Source organism: Lagopus muta, chromosome 5 (genome assembly GCF_023343835.1).
Source record: "Lagopus muta isolate bLagMut1 chromosome 5, bLagMut1 primary, whole genome shotgun sequence".
Classification (NCBI taxonomy): Eukaryota; Metazoa; Chordata; class Aves; order Galliformes; family Phasianidae; genus Lagopus; species Lagopus muta.
This window is the reverse complement of record NC_064437.1, coordinates 46,391,669-46,413,236: the sequence shown is the minus strand read 5'-3', so window position 1 is coordinate 46,413,236 and position 21,568 is coordinate 46,391,669. Positions and strand designations below refer to the sequence as shown.

Here is a 21,568-nt window from a genome sequence, read left to right as displayed (position 1 = left end):
AAGGAGGGATTACTTTCTAAACAGAAAAAGCTCACAGGCACAATTCTTTTACCTGACTACTTGCTTAAAGGCTGACAGAATGTACACTGTATGACAAACAGCTTGACAATAACTTGACAATAACATTTACTGCACCTCTACCCTCATATCTGGCAAACACTGCTACTGACAACAGCTGGAAGGGGATTCTCAGGGATGTGAGCAGAGCTGTTGCACAGCAATGCCTGCCACATGAGAGCCAGTTCTCCGTCAGACAGCAAGGCCTTTTCTCACAAAGATTTGTATTTTCTCTGCGCATACAATTTGAGCTAGCCAGAACACTGAGAATGAAGACTGCAGTATCAAACCATGAATATGCGGTCTTGGGAAATGCTGTTGGTGCTTAGAAGGAAGGTCCCATCACAATGCTCACTATGTAAAACCTGGGCTGTACTGCACCACCAGGTGGCTGTTCTGCTCTGACACACTGCACACAGACTGCACAGCTCACGGCTGTGGGTTTCAGAAAAAAAACAACTTACCATTTGTTAACTTGAACTTCTGCGCACAGACTTTGAGAACAGTTTCCAGTTACAACGCATCTGCAATAAAGTAAAAGCAAACATTAAAACTCCATTAGTGTCACATCAGTTGTGTTCTCATCTCGCTCAGCAGCTTGTCCTACTTACAGAGAACACACGAAAAGCCCTAAATCAGGTATCTGCCTCGACTGTCGAAACAGCCCCATCCCACCCCCAGTGCGCCCCAGGCTCCACCAGCACCACAGCCCTCAGCTCAAAGTGACACACGTGGGACATGGCCGTCCTCATGGCTGCACTACCCAGCAATGGAGACTGGCAGACAGAAGATGCTCAGATATTCAATACATGAGAAATAACGATTAAAAAAAATGAAATAGAATAGTATTTACGTTAAATGATTTCTCCGCAAGCTAAATCTCACCTCGTTGGCTATTCCTTCAATAGCTTAGATTTGGAAGAGCATTTCTAACCAATTTTCAGGGTCAGATGAGACCCCAGTATGCCAAATAAAACCAATACACAGGGATAGGAGCCGCAGCCCATGCACAAAATTTATTGTGTGCTACTGTTTATAAAATACTTGAATAGTTCAGAACATGCATAAAATTCCAACTCAGACGGGGTATGTACAGATCGTACTTCATGGCAAACAAAAAAAGGAGATGAACTCTAGTGACATAAGTTTCAAGTTGTGTTCCAGGGGATGAGAAGGACACGTAGCAAATGTCAAAATATTAACAAAGTACAGTGGCAATCAGTACAGTCCATTATTTGTGAACAAATTAGCACAGGGCTTCAATTTTTATTTTAACCAAGCAGTCCTGTAGATATCAAAATACATGCAGTCTCGAGTTTACACTTTCACTAATGCCTTAGCAGTTGAACAGAGCAATTGATTACGCGCTGCTTCGCCTAGAACAAAACCTATGTCCGATACAGTTTCAGTTTCCTTTACAGCTTAAAAAATAATGACAAGCTTGCAGCTATTCAGCCCAGTGATTACTAGCTACTTATGCAACCGCAGTACTCACAATAAACTAAAAGTACCCATAACATCTACGTAACCTATAGATGTACAGCATAGGTCTATATATTAAGTATTTGCAAAATGAAAACATGCATACACAAAATACAATGCCAAGCTTTACAGACTTGATATGAATCAAAATTTACTTAAACAATGTACAAAGTTCAATTAAAAGTACCTTAAAATTAACACTCCCATATTTTTCTTACTTTTAAAATTAGTATATATAATTTTTTTTTTCTTTTTTTTTAAAGTTCAAGGTGGGGGAGAGTCTTGAAAAAGCTGGGCAAAAATGTTTCTAAATTAAATATTTTTTAAAATCTGTGTTCAAGTAATAAACATTCCTACATAGAAATCTTCCAATAAGCTGTAACTAAAAAATACAGTGAATACAATATAGAATCAGCAACATCTAAGGAGTAAACCTGAGGTCAGCTTTTTACAGAATGACCAACTGAGATTTTTTTTGGCATTTTTTTCTATTTAAAATACAGTTGTTTTTTTTTGCAGCCTCAGAAATTTTAAGACCATTCTAATCTATTGTTTTAAAGACAATTCATGAAACCGATGTCCATTAATAAATAGTTAGCTCTTAGGGTCGTATCTGAAAGTCTGATTTAAAAAACAAACAAACAAACAAACAAGCTACCTCTACTGAAAGAAAAATCCCATTTGTAAACGTAAAGTGTTGACAACAACAAGCATAAGACGCTAGTCTAGGGGTGCTTTAGTGATAACAGCCCGCTGCCTTCCTCCCAGCTCTTCTGCAGACGCAGCAGCCTGAATACACAAAGGATGCTCCCAGGAGGTCGGTCACCACGTGAAGAGAGGGGCTGTTGTCTCAAAGCACGATGCTGTTCTTCAGCAGGGTCAGGCAGATGGTGCTCCACCTCCTGATAAGCAGTCACCTCGCTGACCCCCCTGGCTATTTCGTCTGTTGTCACATCAAAAAGCAGTAATCTAGGAATTCTCAGGCAAGACATAAGTGAGTAAACCAGAAGTTGACGTGGTCACTGTGCATTGTTGTTGCCAGTTCCATTGTTTCCATTGGCATTTGTTGTGTTTATAGTATTAATACCATCTTGCTGAAGAGCATCTTTTCTTGGTGGCATTCTCTCATTGATCCTATCCAAACCTTTTGCTTCTTCAAAACTGCAGATTTTATGTTGCGGAGAGAATCCTCGTATTGCTTAACAAAATGCAAATTTGATATGTCAGTAATGGAAAAAGAAGTCGAAAGCATATACTTTTTCTAATAAATGATGCTTAAACACAGGTAGGAAATCAGCCACGTAAATGTATGGCTCTGTATCTGTACTAGTAAAAGCTGCTCTAAGCTGCTCTCCTGATACACTCAATGGTTCTCGTGACCTGAGTTTATAACAAAAGGCACAGAGTATGGCAAATATTCAGCAAGGAGGAATCAAGGTGCTTAAGCCCACTTGATTGCTTCTGCATGTCTCTAGGGTGGCTGGCTCTGAACACCCTTTGCTCCCGCTGCCAAGCTCAGCTTAACATCCCTATGTCTCAGGGGAATGCCAGTGAGATGCAAGCAGCACAGCGAGTGCAGCGGAGGCAAAGAAGCAAAGGGTCACAAAAGTAATCAGAGGTTTACGTCCTGCATACACATTGATGGCCTGATCCTGCGGTTTTCATGCAGGCAAAACTGCAGGATATGGGTCACATTCTGTGCTAATCACATGGATGATGGAAATGGACACGACCACAGTCACTGGGTTAGCACTGTGTTTAACAATGGCACCATCTAAATACATACGTATTTAAGATGCATATAGAAAACAAGTATAATTTTTCTACTGATTATTTTAGTGAACGAGGTCTGTAGTTTACTTCAGACCTGAAAACAGCTAACCACATGGTAAGACTGAGTTCTTTGGGATGGAATAATTCTTTGGAGACATGAGCACAGCTTTCACTCACAACAACGGAACATCTTACATGTGTGTGAGAGAACAGAATACGGCCCTTGTTTATAGTTTTGGAGATCTGACTTCCTTAATTAAAAAACAAATGATAAAGTTATTAATTAGTGCTTCACAACCAAATCTGAAAGCACACAAAGGCCACAAAGGCAGCTCTCCCAATTGCTATGCTGTTTGTCATTCACTTCATTGAATATTGAGCAAGAGGAAACTAAAGCATCTTTGAATAAAACTTCAACAGTCTGAAGTTGAGTACTTGAATACCAAATAACTGGATGGCATTTTACTCAACACAGCTAAAAAGGGTGCACAGATAACAGCTTATTTAGCACAGAAGCACCAATAATCCATGGAGTTTAATATGCCTTGTACTGGCAGGATGGCATATATACAAGAAATAAATTTGGTCATCAAATTATGTATAAAATCCATAGGAAAAAAAACCACATTACATTTGTATGTCTTGCATTATCAGATGTGTTACGGAAATTTAAAAAATATATATATGTTCAAAGCCATTAAAAATAGATTTTATGAGAAAAGCATGCATAAATAACCCTCCTTCCACACGTAACCAGCCCCCCCAAACAAAATCTTGCAGTTGAATGCAGAAAAAAAACCACTAAACACTATCATCATAAGGACTTCAAGACAACACCACGTATCACAACATGCTATTATACAAAAACCTACTGCATATTTTGTAAAAATAAACAAAAAAGACCAAGAAAACCCCAAGAACATCCCTAAAATATTAAAGATAATCATCATCCTGGAGCCAGAAATGAATGTTACATGTAAAAGGGATGAATCAATACAGTTGATTCATCTCTGCTTGTGCAAGTTGAAAGTAAAACACACCCACACAGTACTTTTGAATTCCCTCCCAGACACCACAGATCTCTGCCAATGGCAAAGACTCTGATCATACCTTTTTCAGCCTCAATTGCCTCTACAGTGGCTGTACAGAAGTGAGCAGATGCATGCAAAATGAATGAGAAAGATGAAGAGTGTAATATCGCACAGCAGAAAAGGCAATGATCAATTTAATATAGAACGCTACGCCAGATTAGATTAAAATTATTTAAAATTATAATTAAGGTTCTGGGGGTTGTTTTTAAGCTTAAGTGAAACTTCTCCTACATTTTAACTATTACAATTTATCAAGTCAAAGTATACCAAGAGAAACACTGATTACTGGAACTTCATTTACGTTTTAAACTGTACATTTCTATGAGATTATTTCTTTTTCTTTAAAGAAAGCAACATAAGATGTCAATTAATGTTAAAGTTGTGGTATGGTTAAAAAGAAAATCTATTTGAGATTAACTTTCTGAAGATTAAAATGTATTAGTGAGCTTCATTAAGTTACCAAGCAGGATGTTCTAAAGTAATACTATCAGTGTTCTGCTAATAAGAAAATACTTTTCTTTTCACAGTTAACTCCCTGAAGTTAAACTTGTACGTCAATTTCTCACCATATTTTACACTTAAATGAGTATCCCTGGGAACCAAAACGTGAAATTTAAACTACAAAAGACAAATCTAGCAAGTCATATTTACAAAGTCTCATAAACTGCTTGGTTGAACCAACAACAAAGCCTAGAGCATGAAGAGCTCTGCTTGTAACAGTCTTGGTGGATAACTTCATGTAACATGAAGAAAAATCTAGCTTACTGGTTCTACTGTAATAAGTAACCATGACTAACGTGGTCATTTCTGAGGTTTGAGATTTTTCTGTTGCTTATTGTTTTAGATCTAAAAGTCAAATCTATAACGTAAGGTTATGAGGATTTCAAATTCAAACTAACCTACTTGAGCAGACCAGTCAAGCAAAATACTTGTAATTAAGATCTAAACTGTAGCTGAGTTTCAACGTTGCTAACAGCTTACTGCCTCCCCTTCTATCTGCCATGCCTCTAATCACCTATTCTAATAAATTCTAATTGAAAACAGTACCTAGCAGTAAACCAACTTGCACAGTGCTAGATACTGATGAACAACAATGGTTATTAAGCACTACGCAAGTAGGTTTACCTATATTGAAGTGAATGCTAGGAAAACTAGCAATTTAGGAAAAGATGGTGTTAGAACAGAATTTGTCCAAGTGAATTAAGTTTAGTACTTCTCATTTCCTGGCCAACACAAACCAGACACAGCAGATGTATCAGTTGCCTACACTCTGCCTTAACGTTACATAAAACCTTCATTTCCAGAGATACTCTTTAAAAAAAATAGTTGCTTGAATTCCTATTAAAATACTGTGGAATAGATGAGAATAATGCAGCATTTTAACTTCTACATACTGCACATTCCCAGTTACAATAATAATAATAGTAATAATAATAATAATAATAACAACCCTACACAACTCTAAAGGAGCAAGGGCAATCCCGGAGTTATACCAAAAATCCACTGGAATGGATGGCAATTTATGTTTACATTAGAGAAAATAAACTTTCTCAATTTGTAAAAACAAATTAGTTTAAGAATTGCTTTGGAATATCACTGAATACAAGATACCAATTTGCCATATAGGTACAAAACTATGTGATAAGAAACACCTCTTTCCACCATTTCCTGTTACCTGTGAAGTCTTTGTTTTCAATCTTTTCCTGAAAAGATCACGAATACTGATTTATCTCTGTAAATTATGTAGCTTGATCATAAATACAGATTTGAATATTTACACCTAAGTCATTCTACTAGTACTACTTTAGTTCCAAAAGTATCTTGGAATATACAGTGCACTTAAGAAAAAGGTAACTTCCACCTTGACACAAAAGAACAAACTGACTGGAAAATGCAAGCATTTGAAAAAACACAATTTTCAATTTGGAAAATAATTTTGTTGGATTCTTTTTTGCAGGTACCTCTAGATTAAAACTGTAACCTTCATAAGTCCTGATTAACCTAGGATAAATGTTGTATTACGCTAACACATTAGTTAAACTAGAACTCTTTGTTCAGAAAATTCACTTTCACAGTAAATTTTAAGTGACAACGTTGAAGGAACCCAATGGCATTTCCATCCTCAATTCCAACCTTGTCCCTGCTTTACTTAAGGGACAGATCTGACCAAAATCCTTACAGATGAAAAGAATTTAGAGATATACAAAGGCTGTCATTTCTCAAGGTCTATTTTTATCCTAGTACATTAAAGCTAACTGGAAATAACCTTTGATTCTTTTTAAAAATATATATCTGTACATTTAGGGGGAAAAAAAAACCAGACTTTTTCAATAGAATGTAGTTCATAGAATGGCCTGGGTTGAAAAGGACTATAATGATCATCCAGTTTCAACCCCTCCGCTGCGAGCAAGGTTGCCAATTTTGCATTAATTTTTCACAATTACCTTTTAAAAATGGATTTGTCTTTGTTTAACCTTTTTTACTGTAGTTCAAATTTCTCGTTTACCCTCAGATTCATCTGTTTTGCGGTAAGAATCTGTTCAACCATTTCCCACAGAGCAGCTCAGTTCAATGGACTACTACTTCTGGTGCCCCACGCAGCACCGCGTCAATGCCTTCAACCTCCACATGTATGGGAATGGCCTGTTCCTTACGAAGCACAGGAGGCCTGGCTGAACGGATGCTTCCAACAGCAGCAGTAGCTGCTAAGATTTGAGAGGAATGTAAACACACACTCCCAATCCTGATAACTTCCACAGCTTTTTATAAATGTATTGGTAAACAGCCTGCTTAGATCTGAGCAAATTTTATCGTGAGTAAAACGGGGTAAGCAAAAATAGTACAGCAATGGATACTATTTGTTTTCTCAAATCTAGAGATTTGAGATAGTTATTGATAGCCTATTGATCAACACACGTGCAATATATTTCAAAAAGTAAGTAAAAATTTGTTCTAGGAAATCTTAGTATCAGTGACCATATTTCTGCTGCGAATATGAATTCACTGATGTGATGGTTACAGTAAAGTATCAATTAGTGAAGCTTTATTTTATTTTTGATTTACTTTCAGTTCTGCAACTAAGTGTAACAAATCCAAAAAGTTCTTTCTGAGAACTGAGTTAAATCTGTAAAAACAAAGTTAGTGGAATTAAGGAGAACTGACAGTCAGCAGGAGATCTTTAGCACATCAGCATGATTGAACAAGTGATGTATATTAATGTAATGCATCAAGGAATATTGCCATCAGAAAATTCTAGTCAAGAAAAAAAATAAAACACCCACAAAAATCCAAAATGCATTTTGCAGACTTTCCAAACATCCCACATTTTCAGTAATGCTAGAAAGCCGTATGCTTTATGTTAAAAAAATTTTCTAGTCAGTTTGATCCTCTCTAATATTTGCAATGTAACATGGTTAAAAAACTGTTAAATGAGTGAGAGGAATACAAACTCATTTTTTTAAGCATAATAAAGTATCTTATTAAACAATGAAAATTAAAACTAGAACATATGCTTTTGGAATAGTTGGATGGATTAGGAAACGTACACCACTTCTTGTTATAGACATTCACAAAACAATCACATACATACACTGGACATATAAATTTACTTGTAGACATTATATGTCCACTTAGAAATGACTTAAAATGAGACATTCATGTTTCAAAGCTATAAAAGAACAGCTTTGATTGCTTAATAGTAAATGTTTAAAAAAAAAACAGCAACAAAAAATTCTAATAGAAAATTTAAAAATATTCAAATGAACAGCCTAAATCACAAAACAAGAAAAGCAGCTACTCTTGCAAAACAGATTGTGTAAAAATGTTATTCAGTTAATCAATATATCACAATCTTTCAATAGCTATAAAATTCAGTGGTCAAACACAACTGTTTTATACTTTCTATTAAATCTTGAGGATAGCAAATAAAAAGTCTGAATATCTTATGTTGAGTGCTGCTGATATGAAGTCCACTTTCAGATGGATCTATTTTAGTTATCCACCACTGCAAACCTGGACTTCATTCTTGTAATACATTTGGTACAATCTCACAGCATTGTCTCTAAGCCTAGTTAATCATTTATGGGTCTTGTGAAAAATATGATCCAATAATTCAACAAACTAAAAAAAAAAGAAAAAAGAAAAACTTTTACAAAATATTCAATGAGCCAGATTACAGGTGTATTTTGTATAGAGTTCTTTTTATTTTCATGCAAAAAATATATGCACACTTAGTAACACCCTTTTATTTTGATTTATTTACAAGTTTTAAATTCAATCCCTTTATTCTCAACTGATTTTATAACAATTACTGAATAATTTTCAAGTACATTATTGTTCAAAATGCACAGACAGTGTGCAGCAGCAAATGCAGCAAACCTCAAAAACAAGGTGCTACAACATTGCTTCTACATCAAGAGACAGACAAGTGTCTGGGATAGTGGTTTAATTTTAACACTTATACAGACATACATCTATACCTAGAGAGAGACAGACAGATCTAAGAAAGCAGCTACATCTGCAGAGGAAGGAAACAGCATGTTACAAGGACAATTCAGGGAGGTCAATTATACATAGAACATTTGACAAACAACATAGAGAACAAACTTTGGCATTAATTACCAGGGTACAAAACGAAGCACATTTCAATCTATCAATGGAGTGTAAAATGGAACTCTGCAGCCTGTTGTCGTTTGTTAGGATTGATACCAGTGAGAATTTGACACTGTCAATGAAAATACTAACAGATACATAGTAAAGTCATTTTCATGGAAAGCAGACGAGGATGCAAAATTACATTGCAATTTTTGTATCTGTTACGACCAAATATCTTAACACCAGATCTACTAGGGCACCCCATCCGCACCATCTGAAGAATTGTAAACTGAGGATGCTCAAAGCCTGAAAACTGTGGCCTGACACTGCTAAACTCATTTGCTTTTAGTTTTATACCCTGGTTAAGTATCCATTTCACATTGCCTGATTAACACATAACATTCCGCCTGTATCAGCCGCTAAGACAAGAACTGAAAAGCATAAGAAATTCCCTGCATGCATTATGTGTAGTGTTAGCGAAAGAGTGAGATGTGCCCCAGTCCATCTGAGGCACAGCAAGTTGCATAACATCATTACCACTTTGCAGGGTCTGTCGTCCTCCAGCCAACACTCCACTAGGTAACATTCCAGTGGGAGTCAAACCCTTGAGTGTCAGCACACTTTCACTCTCCTCCCTGGTTTAAGAGAAAATAGTAATGAAAATGTAAGTATCTGCTCATGAAAACTGGTATTCTCTATTGGGGAGGAGGGCCTACTTTTACTGTGCTTTATGCATGTCAAGACTGATGCAAATTCAAATTCAATCAACTAGAAAGGGGAAAATATTTCTATGCCATATTCGTCTCTCTCTGGTATCTAGAAACTACAAATACTGATTACTTTTGAACCAACGTAGGAGCAACTATTCACATGCAGACTTATTAGCTCTGAACGTAGCAGTGAATGCCTCATGAGGTACTGAATGCAACTCAGCACCATAAAACAACCCACAGTTTCACTGAAAGCATCTGTGCTCCAGGAGAGACCAATTTCAAAAAATTAAGCCTGTTTGAATACTTATGCTCTGTGGAAAGACATAAATACGCTATGCAAGTACTATAACATACTGATGTACTATAAGAATACTATATTTTGAGTAAATACAATTTCTGTCTAGCTTGGTACAAGAAAATGGGATCAAACAAACAGGACAGTTCAAAACAACAAAAGAAAAACAAACAAAACAAGTCCTCAACTTTCTGCTATGACAGACACTTTCCCAGCCAGCCCGGACCTTCACTTTCACGCTTCTCATTTCAGTATCTCTATTTTTGTATTGTCCTTCTCACTGTTGCAGTTAATCTATAGAATCATTACAGTTGGAAAAGATCTCTCAGACTATCATGTCCAACCACCCACCTGCTGCCAATATTACCCACTAAACCAAATGGCTGGACACATCTCAAAAAATAACAACAAAAAAATATTATTTAACCAAAAGTACCAACATCAGTGGGGTACACCAACATGCAAAATGAGATTCTAAGGCACAATGACCTCCCTGAAAAAATGTCTGGTATCTATTATCCTGGAACAGAGATGTGTTTTCCTAGCATACACAGATTAAGAAGGATTTTAAGAAAGCAGAAACAACTCAAATACCTGAGAACAGAGAAGACTCTTGCCATCTTGCCAATTGCACGAATTTTGTTCCTGATTATTTCTTTCCGTGCAGCCGCTGTACCTACTTTCAATGGAATAAGAGAGAGTCTCAAGCTCATTGGTATTTACAAAGCTGCCCTTTTTGAGTGCATCAAATTCAACACAAGTATTTCAGTTCAGTACTCTTCCCAGGAGGTCAGTACCCAGCACTCGGGGACACAATATTACAAATACAAATTCAGAATACTACCAAAACCATAACAACTTCTGTGTCCACAAAACAAAAGTTCAGGATATTCACAAAGATTTGATCGAGCTGGCAAGCATCCAGAGTAAAACCACCGTTACAGTGTAGTAACTACCGTAATTCCTTTGCTTAAGTTTTATAGAACCCTAGAATCCTCATAAGTTGGAAGGGACCTTTAGAGGTCATGTAGTCCAGCTCCCCTGCAACAAACAGGGACACGCACAGCTTGATCAGGTTGCCCAGGGCTTGCCTTAAAGCCTTGCCTTAAAGGCCCCAGGGATGGCACATCAACCACATCTCTGGGCAACCTGTTCCAGTGCCTCACCACCCTCACTGTGAAAGACTTTACTTCCAACCTAAACCTGCTCTCCTGAAGCTTGAAGCTCTTTCCCCTTGTTCTGTAACCATACACCCTGTCAAAGAGTCTGTCCCCTTCTTTCCTGTAGCTCCCCTTTAGACATCGAAAGGCTAGAAATCACTTTCTGACATCTGTGTATCAAAATACAGGTATGTAACTTGACACAGAAGATAAAGAAAAAAATATATAATTGCTAATTCTTGCACAGCTGACTGAGAGAAAACATGCTGATTTGCTTGATTTTATGTCAACTCCCCAAAACATACACCTGCACTCACAAAAAACTCAACTAAAATGCCAAAGAACTGCAGTGTGACCTTCCTTACTGATTAATTCTATGTTCTATGTCACCTTAGGTTTGCATCACTTGCAGAAATTGCTAATACCAAAGGCATGGAATAAATACTGCATGTTCCAAATGTCATTTGTAATAGATAAAAGTGAAGATAAAACTCTGAAAGAGGCTTTGGATTCAAATGAGAGCTGCCTTTGCCTGCGCTGATATAAAAACAGAGGTGCCTCTCTTCAACATTTATTTTTGTTCAACGAGAAAATGCCAGAGTCATCCTCCTTTCCTTTTGAGGACAACCCAGGTCCCCTAAGCAGTACAGGCAGATGTGGGGACACCAAAACAGCACAACTGTCAGATTTTTCAGACTGCCATTGCAAGAACACAAGGCTTTTTGTCACACAAGAGTGGATGGACTTCCCATCCTGAACACCAAACCAAAGAAAATACAAGAGAAAAAAAGGCAGGAAGAGAGCTCTGTGCAAACACAATGAAAGAACCCTGGGGTATGACAACTATCCGTCAACCCGCTGAAACGGAATGAAGAAACCCACAAACAACTAAGTAAAGCGTTTTTAGACAAAGGAACAACACTGATGAAATACAGACACCAAAAAAAGTGGTGGCCCAAGGAAAAAAAATGCACGAATAGGCCGAAAATTTTTATTTTTACTGGAAGTAACTTATCTGAATTTTTAATATTTGAGATGTTCTTACTTTCTCTCTCTGAATATTATTGAAGAGCAGTATGAGATCCGGATTGAGAAGAGAGGTCTTTCAGAGTTTCTGAAAAAGGTGGAGCTAAATGAAGGTCCACACATTTTCCATGTTTTCTCTTTCCATCATTTCTCTCAGTTTTCCTCCTGCATCACCTGTTCACTCCTTGAAGGCCACTGCTGCAGGGCTGTAATGCACAAGCTGAGCCCATTACAGGCGCTGCTGGTGCCCATATCTCAAATCTGGTATCACTACGCCATTAAAGGAGAAATGCTGGTTTAGAGTATTGTTTTTAAATGATCCTATGCTGTTCCAGCCTTTCAGAGGGAGCACAGCCAAGAAAAAAAGCCAAATATATTACTCCAGGCAGCGGCACTATTAAACCCTTGTTTGTTCAGAGTTAAAACAGCAAAGTAGCATCTGCTTGCAGGAGAGTGTTTTGATTACACCCTAACTAGAGGGGATATGATAGAACTCTCCCACTGCCCATTCCTAATGCCTCCTCCATGGGAGTTCTATAATGCTCATACTGTTACGCTCCAAAAAATTCACATAAATGTTGCAACTAACCCTATGATCCAATGTACCAAATGAGAAATATTCTTTAAAGTGGCTGATATATACAGAGAGCAAACAGACTAGAAGGTAAGTAACAGCCAGAAGAATTTTCCTGCACAGAAATATCCACCTTGGGATTTCTGAAAAGTGGGTGACAGACTCAGAATTTAAATGAGTAGATGACTTCTTAAATTTTGCATCAAGTCATCTTCAAAACTGCACAGACAATCAGAAGTACCTTTTTGATATCTCAAATGAAGGAAGCTGAAGTACTGTACACGCCAGGTTTTGGAGCACTATAAACACATTCCATGCACAATCTCAGAAAATGCTCACAATGAAATTTTTAAAAAAGCACAACAGAGGACTGAATGCTCCCTACACATGCAGGGCCAAAGATATAATTTTAGAAATAGGTAAAAGAATGAAATTCTACAAAAAGGAAAAAAAAAAAAAACAACAAAAAAAAGGGAATGGAAGAAAGGAGGAAAGATTCATGCACAGAAAGACAGATGTCTTGGAATATGACTTCTGATTAACAAAATACATAAGCCTTTATAAATGTCGCTTTAAAATGGGTAATAAAATGAAATACTGTACGTCTCTCAACAAAAATATATTTTCTGCATTAATACTTGTACCAGCAGGTTCTACGAAGTCATATTTCAAAACATTCCTACTGTCTGATCTGTACCTTTTTTATTGCCATACATGAGTCGCTCTTCAGATGGAGAGTCCAGAAAAAAAGGAAGTGAATGATGGAGAAAAAGATGAGTGAGACAAATCAAACAAAGGTATTTAACCTGGTAATGGTAATAAAGAAGGAATGGAGAAGAAATATGAAAAAAGAAAATGGAAAAATGCAACACTTAAAAATGCATTATTTGAATAAGAAGTGGAATTGTTGAGTATAAGTTAAAATTTGATGATAAACAATTGAAACTTGAAAGTCAACAGTTAAAAAAAATTATTCACAGAGAAAGATAAAGCACAGACAGTACCTAGGAGGCATTAAGAGATATGCATCAAGCAAAGAAATTGTTAAAGGAGACAGAAGAATAAAATAAATCAAATAAGGAAACTGGAACTACTGCACTGAAGATAGGGCATATGCAACCAGGTGATGAGCGCGCTTTGGCTGGACCACCTAAATCCTAGCGTAGCAGAACACCATCAAGCCTCAGCCTGCAGATGTTTGGTGTAATTGCTTTATCTTCAGTTCAGTAGGATTACGTGCACAAGAAACATAAATTCACTGTCTGCAGGATCACATCTGAGACTATTTCTAATTTTCCACGTTTCTATCTACAGCCTAAATGGCAACAAAGTTCAAGTGGCTCATAATTAATGCATTTCAACCTAAAACACACAGCTGCCTAAGCACAACACAAATCTGCTACTGAATTTTTACACAGTAATTGTCAAAGATTAAGAATTGGATGATGTCACTAACATCTCTTTTAATTTATTTTTAGTGTTACTCAAAGGCTGTCAAAATGTTCATTCCTTCCCCCCAGCCATCAATCAATTCAGCAAATAATTCTGTTATTGGATGAAATGAGGGATGTCTGAAAAACTTTCAGATGTGACATAGAGCAGTACTGTAGGAAAAGAAAAGGACGATGTGCTAAGTCTTGATGTTACGTGCCTCTTCACCACCAGTCTAATGTTGCTTCTTTATCATCACATTACAAACACCTCCTTAACAACCCACTGTTATAACAGTTCACAAGATGTTATTTATTACATATGTCAGTGTTACGCAATGTACACAAAGTTCATTAACTTTTATGCTTTAACTCAAACACCAAGATTTAAACTTTTATTTCATACTTTGTTACAGTACTTTGCCATAAGAAATATTAGATCTGACTTTTGACTGCATCAACTCTTCCCCAAAGAGCAGACATTAAGAAATTAAAGAGCTTAAAAAATTCATAATAAATATAAAACACCAACAAATTCTGAAAAATTTTCAAACATTTCAGCTTTAAATATGTCTTATATGAATTCTTGCAAAGGATACAACTACTTCTTGATGACAGACACGAAAATAAAATTCCCTTTCCTCCTCCAAAATACTCATCATCTAAGGAAAAATTTGTAGGCAATTTCCTTCAAATTTCAGGTAATATATTACATCACTTTAAGTTAATTACTACTTCAGAAGTTATTTCCATGAAAAAAACACCATATCTAATATTAAACCCTACCGTCAAATTGATCTTCTCCCTCTGTCATCAGTTCATCATCAGAACAAATGCTCAAAACATTCACCAACATTTCTGTTACTGTACGTGAAAAAAACAAACTTCAATTAATTGCCTCAAGAATTTTAAATATTTCCAAGCACACAAGATGAAACCAGTCACCAGCAACTGTAGTGAATGAGCTTCCCACATGATAAACTCTTCTCTGCAATCTGGTCTCTAAAACATATGCTGTCATAGAATTTAAAAAGCTCATAGAGATAAGCAGTCAAAAACCTCACCACCTATCAAAGACATGGCATGGCTTTCTTTCCTATCTCACAAGGAATTATTTTAGATATGAATTATCTTCTTGTACATTAGTATTTTTTTACATCATGGCAAGTCCATTTCAATTCAATTTTATGCAAAATTTACCGATATGTGAAAATATTGAGACTGCTCAAATTCACGTAAAAAAGTGAAAGCTATTCCATTCCTGGCACCTGCAGGCACCAAGCAGAAGCACCGAAGCAGAAAAATATTATGATAAAAATACGATGTAAACTGCTTGTCAGTGTTTAAGGGGAGTTTGAAAAGACATAGTGGATACTCAAACTTGTCTCAATTTTGCTGTTTCTGGGAACCTCATTATTCTACCACAAAGCCTTTCACATATATATCAGGCTTTTCTTTAAAATAGTCGAGCTTCTCCCACCTTCGGAAGCACTTAGAAACCCATTCCAGAAGTTCAATCAGATGTTTAAAAACTTTGTAGTTTCCTGCCTACATCTGTTCATGACTAATTCATATGACCCTTGTGTTATCTGCTATGCCATTCTTCTCTGTTCTTGGTCAAGAGTTACTCTCTACTTTGCTGAAGAAGTAAAATGAATAATTCTGACTTTAACTGTGTAGACCAACAATATTGACAACATGTCCTTCACTGGAAGTTGAAGTATGCACATACCCAAAGGCCAAGACAAATTACAAGGTACATTACTTCAGCAGTCTTAGGCATAACAGACTCATTATCAGCATTGTAGAGAAGTAAAATAAACAACATGAACATTTTTAATAGCAAAGGGTTATTTAATGCATCATCAGGTAAGACAAGGAGAAACAAAAATCTCCTTCTAAATGTCCTTGGTTTAAAAACAATAAAGAAGTGCTGAATGGACTTCCTAAAGACAATAATAATCAAATATAGAATCCTAGGTCTGTATGACCATAAATACATAAATATCTAGAGTATTTTTCCAGGAAATGTAGAGAGCTTTCCAGATCTCCTTCATGAAAAGAGCAGTTCCTATCACAGAAGCATTTTAAATAGACCCCAATAGCCTCTAACCTCATTGCTTACTAACTGGAGACTACTTGGAGTTCTATTATCCTAGATTTAAAGTTATTAACTCTAGAGGGGAAAAAAAGGACCTGTGCTAAATTATCTTTTCAAGAAAAAATATAGCAGAAGTAATTTATTTTAATGAAGGTCAATCTGTTATAACTACCTAATAAAGTTAAAATTTTACAGGAACATCTCAACATAGTTTACATCTATAGCCATACAAGATTATTAATTATATATGACCTAGCCTTTTGTAGAATAAGAACAGTTCTCATGTCAACTTTATTTGATGCCCAAAAGTAATTCTTAACAATGCAGGTAAATATCTCCTTAGCGGAAATTATAGTTTCTATTAAGATCTTTGCTTCATTAGATCCAGTTTAACTACTTGCATTGAAACAGGTGAAGAAAACAACCAGAACTGTGCAGCAAGTTGTACACGACATATCTTCACATGCCAAACAAAAACCCTGAAATCAGTCTAAAAACTTCACCAAATCTCTCTATTCAAGCATCCAAGTATTCCAACCAATAAAGACAAACGCAGATAGAAATTTTCACAAAAATAATGAATTAATTAAAAAAACCCAAACAACCCAAACAAACAAAAAACCTTCCTGACAACAGAGAAATTGGAAAGAAATTCATTGTTGTGTGATTTTTGCCTACCTTTTTCTCCAACAAATGGCAAGGACCATGTAAAAACATCCATAAAATTTGGTAGCCAGTAAGGATGAGGAGAACAATTGAATTGACGAATATTCATCACATTGTTTTCATATTTTAAAACAGCAGCTAAAATAAAATTCAGACATTTTGGAAAGAATGTTTAAAACTTATGAAGTACTACAAATGTAAAGTCACAGGTTTGTTTTACTTCTATTGTGTATTACAGACAAAGTAATCCCAGAGATAACTATGCTTTCTTTTGCAATATTTAAATGATAGATATCTAATGGAGACCTTTAGACTGTATTTTATTCCAAGCATCACAGTTTAATGTACCCTTACATGTCAGATTGTGCCTCTACTATCCTATTAAAAGTCCATAATGAGCAATAATTTCAAAAGTTCCTGGAAAGATATGATTTCAGCAACTTTAACAAAACGTGAACTCAGAATAGCAGCATATCCAGATTCAGGTTCTACACTTGCTGTGTGTCTTCCCATATTATAAGCCTGCATTCTGAGTCCCTGTTGTAGAGTGTAATATAACCACTGAAATTCAGAAAATCAAAGAAGAGGAAACACAGAGAAACTCAGCACAAACAAACAAACAAACAAACAACCAGAAGCATCCTAAGGCTAAATAAGTCTTGGTTGTACTTTTCCCTACTTAAGTTTGCATTACACTGGGAATAGGTGATGGGAAAAAGGATTCTTAAAAATATCTACAGAGATGGCAGAAAACCAGAAAGCCAGCACTGCTACTTCTCCTTTTCTTTACTCCTTTACCTTTGATACAAGTAACAGCAGCTCATCTTACTCTCTAGACAGTTAATCATCCTACATAAGTGGTTTGAGCTAGGTAGATAAGGGTTTCAGAAGCAGAAAGGAGAAAATGCAATGTACTGCATAGGCAAGAGGTGTTGGATTCAAATTAATGCTATTTGTGCTGGAAAGCACCCAGGCAAATTTTTAGTATCTCCAGCTAAGAGGACTCAAACAGTTTGGGCAGAACTCTAGATGTGTACTCATCAGGGCAGACTAGAGAGGGAGAACATTCCTTGACCTGCTGTCTGCACTCGTTTTAACTGCTCCACAATAACACTGGCCTTCTTGGCCGCAAGGGCACACCAAAAGGTGGCTTTAATCTGCTGCCCACCAGAACACAGCTTCTTCTCTGCAGAGCTCCTTTCCAGCATACACATACTGATCCAGGCGGTTATTCCTCCCCAGATGCAGTACCCTACACTTGCCCTTGTTGAACCACATTAGGTTCCTCTCCACCCAACTCTCAATGGTCTCAGTGAAGGCAGTACAGCCTTCTGGTGTGTTAGTCACTTCTTGCAGCTCTGCATCATCAGCAAACTTGCTGAGGGTGCATTCTATCCCTTCATCCAGGCCACTGATGAGTATGTCACACATTCTTCTACACCACATAACTTTTATTCAGGATTTTTTGGTCTTTTACTAACTGGCAGAAAAATTTTGATATTAGATTGCTTCTTTAGTAAGACATTTTAACAGCACATTTTCATTTTATGATTTATTAATTACAAGTTCTTACCTTTATTATTGTAGACATCCAGGTAATTAGGTGCTGAAAAAATTGTTATTAATGATGGAAACCCTGTAGTTTGACTTTTCCTGTACATTCTATAACTGTAAAATCAAACAGATTATTTTACATCTTACAGGAATAAGCAATTATCTTTCATTTCACATTGTGAATTATTTCTCAAAGGGACATACTTACCCTGCATCTTGTGCTTCGTGTGCTCTAATGATTGACAACAAATTATTATTTTGCAAAAATTCACAAACTGCTGGATAGCTGTGAAATGAAAACAATTGTGAGTAAAATAAATCCTCTAAAGATATGTGGGAAGACTTAGTATTAAAATATTAAGTAGATTCTAGCATACTCTCACCTATAAAAGTATGAGCATCCTCTGACTGTATTGTGACTGAAGTGCTCTGGTGAACTTTCATTTCCAAAATCTTCTGAAGGATCTGACCACAGTAAGTCACACATTGGTCCAAATGCTGGAGGTTCTTTGAATCTATCTAACTGTTTGAGAAAAAAGCAAAGCACAAAAATACTCTGAATATTAAATCTGTAATTTTTATACATTTTTTAGGCTACATATCCATCAATACCAAGCATTTACAGAATGAAATCCAACCATATCATAGATAAATAGCTTTTTATATTCGTTCTCTCCTTGTCATGAAATAAAGCAGAGGCATGCCAAAAGAACCCAACCTGTTAAGAGCAATAAGGTTTATTAGTTGTAAGAAGAAGTGAGATAAATTCCAGACTGATGGATATGCATAATATAAAGTCAAGTTACAGGCAAGGAACAAGATGGTCCTTTTTCATGCACATGCCGCATCTACCAATCTGGAGACACTACCAGGAATTAGCCAGGAAGAGAAACAGTACAGAAAACAGGAATGATAAAAGAAAAGCATGAATAATTAGCACTGACTATAACAAACAAAACATGTCTTCCAAAAAAATCCAACCCCCAAACCAAATCCCTGAAGCAGTCATCTCCGTAATGGATCATTCAACAATGAAGAGATGACTAGCTCAGCCATCCTGGTCTTCTCTCATACAGACTCTATTTCTCAACTACAGCCCTGGTGCAATGGGCCATGTACATTCTGGAGGGTCTTTTTTGTTTGCTTTTTTTTCTTTTTTCTAGCTGCTTCTTAAAAGATTTTCACTTAGAAACACTTGTTTTAGCAGCCTATACCATTGCTGGTAACCATAGTGAAAAGGGCCAGTGATAAGGACAGTATCATTTGTTAACATAAAAGGAAAATACCCTGTTTAAGTAATAACATTCAACGAATCTCTGATGCCCCAGAAATGAAATCAGTTTTCCCAGATTCAATGTAAAGTTTATTTGATCTTTATGTAGCTGGAGTTTGTTCACAAGATGATTTTATCCAAGAAATGTAGGAACGGTTCTTTGATGGACAGTGCATTTATCTCACTTTACCTCCCATACCAAAGAAGATGACTTTGATGGTACTAGAGAACACTTAACTCTTCATGACAGGTTCGAAGGGAGGTTTGGTGAGCACCTGGTGAATTTGAGTCTAACGGTCCATAGGAATCCATTCAAATATGGAACCAGCAGTAGTGCCAAGCTCTCTCATGCCCTGGAAAATCAGAGCTCCCGAGGCTGCCACCTGTAACATAAGTGGAAAGGTCCAGATCTTTACAAACTCCTGCCAGATAATGGCAAGGCAGGTATTAACTGAAGTTGTTGTTGGAATTTATTCAATATTAAAAATCCAGTGGTTTAACGTTTCCCACACTGGATGATAAACCCAGCATTGTATATTCCTTTGAGATTGAAGAAATCAGTCCATCAACATCTGCAAGTACCTGAATTTCTGTAGATTAAACCATCAAGTTTCTAAACCTCCAGCAAAAAAAATTGGGTCTAGAAAGTAACAGAAGCATTCAAACAAGGAAGTTTCATTGTTTCTTGATCGATGTTTCCTGCAACATAGAAGGCTGAAAGTCTAGAAAGCATTTCTAAGAAATTTTTTCTTGAGATAGATAGTGTTCAAGAATTTTTCTTATGACTTTGGCCACATGGTTAGAAGGAGACATTATAAATGAAAAGGTTTTGCTGCTGCAAGCAATGCAATTCTTCCAAGCTTGTTTCTCATAGCATTTGGAACAATAATGTAGATATTTCTTGAAGTAAGGAAGTCAGCTTTTAAAAAAATTAATATACTTACATGCACATCAAATCAGTTTGTACTTCACTAGACAATCTACCAAGTGGCATATTTCTCAAGACATTTCAGAACTTAAGAAAATGTCACTTCTACTCAACCCAGATTGTATATATCAAATCAGTAAAATGAGCTTAAAGGTTTCTCTAAGTAGTGACAGCAATAAAAATTAATAAAGGACAAGTCAACTCAAAACAAGCATTAATGAATAACCATTTCCAAGCACGCTGTGACTATGACAAAGCAGAATCTCAATACAAATTAGGTTAATGTATTTCTAAGCAAGATTAAAGTAACTGAGAATTGAGACAATTTTTTTCAAGAATAAGAATCACTATGTCTGGTGTTAAAAGAGAAATGGGTATCGTATTTTCTAATGGACCACAAGATATTTAAATCTAATTAATTTCCAGGTACTGAGAAGTCAGGGCTGCTGCACTGAGGTGTACCACACCTCCATACAGATGAGAAAACTGAGGAATAGCAAAACCTTGGGGGTAGATGAAGGTACAGCAAATTAAAACTACTATATCTCTGAAACAAAAGACCTTCACGAAAGTTTCATATACCTGAAGACACAGACATCAATTTTAATTAACCTGTCCTAATTTTCTGAGAACTATTGTGTAGTAATATTCTAAAAACCACATGAAGGTCAGAGAAGTGCAGCAGCCAGATATTACTAAAGAAAAGGAAATTTCAGCATATCACAGAGAGAAAGTAAGGGATTATAAAGAGATTTCTTGGAGCGCCCCATACATTTCAAGGCTCTTTACTGATCAAGCCTACGTGTCACTGACAACTCAACAGAAGAGTGATAACCCACCGTAAATCAGGAA

At 36.4% G+C, this 21,568-nt stretch overlaps 1 protein-coding gene across 4 annotated transcripts in view; it reads right to left on the bottom strand.

The window, feature by feature from the left end:
- Positions 1 to 1,770: 1,770 nt before the first annotated feature.
- Positions 1,771 to 21,568, bottom strand: part of PPP3CB (protein phosphatase 3 catalytic subunit beta) — a 45,053-nt gene continuing 25,255 nt past the window's right edge. The window contains exons 6-14 of one of the 4 annotated variants that reach the window (XM_048946774.1): positions 18,899 to 19,038; positions 18,724 to 18,801; positions 18,535 to 18,629; positions 16,974 to 17,099; positions 14,981 to 15,058; positions 10,599 to 10,683; positions 9,534 to 9,631; positions 4,423 to 4,452; positions 1,771 to 2,737 (exon numbers count right to left, since the gene is read on the bottom strand). In XM_048946774.1, the coding sequence (XP_048802731.1) occupies positions 2,559 to 2,737; positions 4,423 to 4,452; positions 9,534 to 9,631; positions 10,599 to 10,683; positions 14,981 to 15,058; positions 16,974 to 17,099; positions 18,535 to 18,629; positions 18,724 to 18,801; positions 18,899 to 19,038 (909 nt within the window). In that variant the 3' untranslated portion in view covers positions 1,771 to 2,558. The remainder of the gene's footprint in view (positions 2,738 to 4,422; positions 4,453 to 9,533; positions 9,632 to 10,598; positions 10,684 to 14,980; positions 15,059 to 16,973; positions 17,100 to 18,534; positions 18,630 to 18,723; positions 18,802 to 18,898; positions 19,039 to 21,568) is intronic. The other 3 variants (XM_048946772.1, XM_048946775.1, XM_048946773.1) reach the window with 3 other exon arrangements.